At 41.4% G+C, this 1,251-nt stretch overlaps 1 protein-coding gene across 1 annotated transcript; it reads right to left on the bottom strand.

Annotated features, from left to right (window-relative positions):
• Window positions 1-270: 270 nt before the first annotated feature.
• LOC112419389 (uncharacterized) lies at window positions 271-1,251 on the bottom strand. Its single transcript, XM_024777028.1, has 2 exons — window positions 1,244-1,251; window positions 271-1,003 (listed from the first exon to the last, which is right to left on the bottom strand). Exons 1-2 carry the CDS (start codon window positions 1,249-1,251, stop codon window positions 271-273), a joined length of 741 nt encoding a protein of 246 aa, XP_024632796.1.

The following is a 1,251-nucleotide window of genomic DNA, read 5'->3' on the forward strand; positions in this document are numbered from 1 at the left end:
CATACAACTCATACACAATACAACAATTTGTCAGTAATCAATTAGTTAATTTTCTTTATATCTTCTAAATAAGAATGAGAATTTATAATTTATCGTAAAAACCATTCACGCAACAAATGTGTGTGTTTTTTTTTTTAACAAACAAAATGGGATATATATTAACATGAAACAAGAATCTCAATAGCACAAGACGTGCCACCGAGACTTCTAAAGATACACCATGTCAGTCAGGTCTTACATTAACATAAACCATTAACCAATGACCAGACATTAAAAAGGGCTTGACCACCACCTATCGGTACCATACATAAAGGTGGCCTTTTTGGCTTTCAGCCATCCTAAAGACAAATATTTTACTTTGTTCAGCAACCTGGAAATAGGAGTAATAGTATTATTAAATAACCTATTGTTACATTCAGTCCATAAGACCCAAGCACAAGGAAGCCAAATTAGTCGAAGAAACGACTTTCGAGCCTTACTAACACCTGTTGAATGAACAAACTGAACAAAATGGTCAAATAAGACATTGGAATCCACCCCCATAAAACCAATCCAATCACAAACCAAGGGCCATAAAGAAGCAAAAGTAGAGTAAAATAACATTAAATGTTGCGCCGATTCTATAGAACCGCAACCTGAAACACATACAGCGGCTTCTGAAGAGATGACACTTCTATTAACCAGATTGAATTTAGTGGGAAATCTGTCACGAAGCAATCTCCAAGCAAAAACTGATACCTTCAGAGGAACCTGTCTATGCCAAATCATCTCCGCTGTTGAATCCACAAGAGGTAAGTCTTTTGAAGTCAACACATGATATGCACCCCGAACTGAGTAACCCTCTAAAGGGTCAGGGAGCCACAACCACTGATCTGTAACATCAACATGCAGAGAAACATCAAATAGTAAAGTCCTACACTCCTCTAACATCTCCTCCTCCCAAACCCATAATCTCCTCCATGCCCAGGCCTCACCCTCGGCTCCACTCCAAGAGAAAACAAAGCTGCCACCGTAATGGACTTGTTTTCAAATAACTCAAACAACCTACGGAATCACACACAAAAAGGAACCGGCCCCAACCATCTATCAAACCAAAACATCGTGTCAGCCCCATCCCCCGCCTTATTTGTCACGCACTCCTCAACCCATCCACCCCCAACTCCACCGCCCCATCTCAAATCCTCACAACCTTCCGCCACCACGAAGAACAACTCCGGCCCCCATCCTCCAACCTCCCGCCTACCTCGCCAT

Source organism: Medicago truncatula, chromosome 2, assembly GCF_003473485.1.
Source record: "Medicago truncatula cultivar Jemalong A17 chromosome 2, MtrunA17r5.0-ANR, whole genome shotgun sequence".
NCBI classification, from domain to species: domain Eukaryota; kingdom Viridiplantae; phylum Streptophyta; class Magnoliopsida; order Fabales; family Fabaceae; genus Medicago; species Medicago truncatula.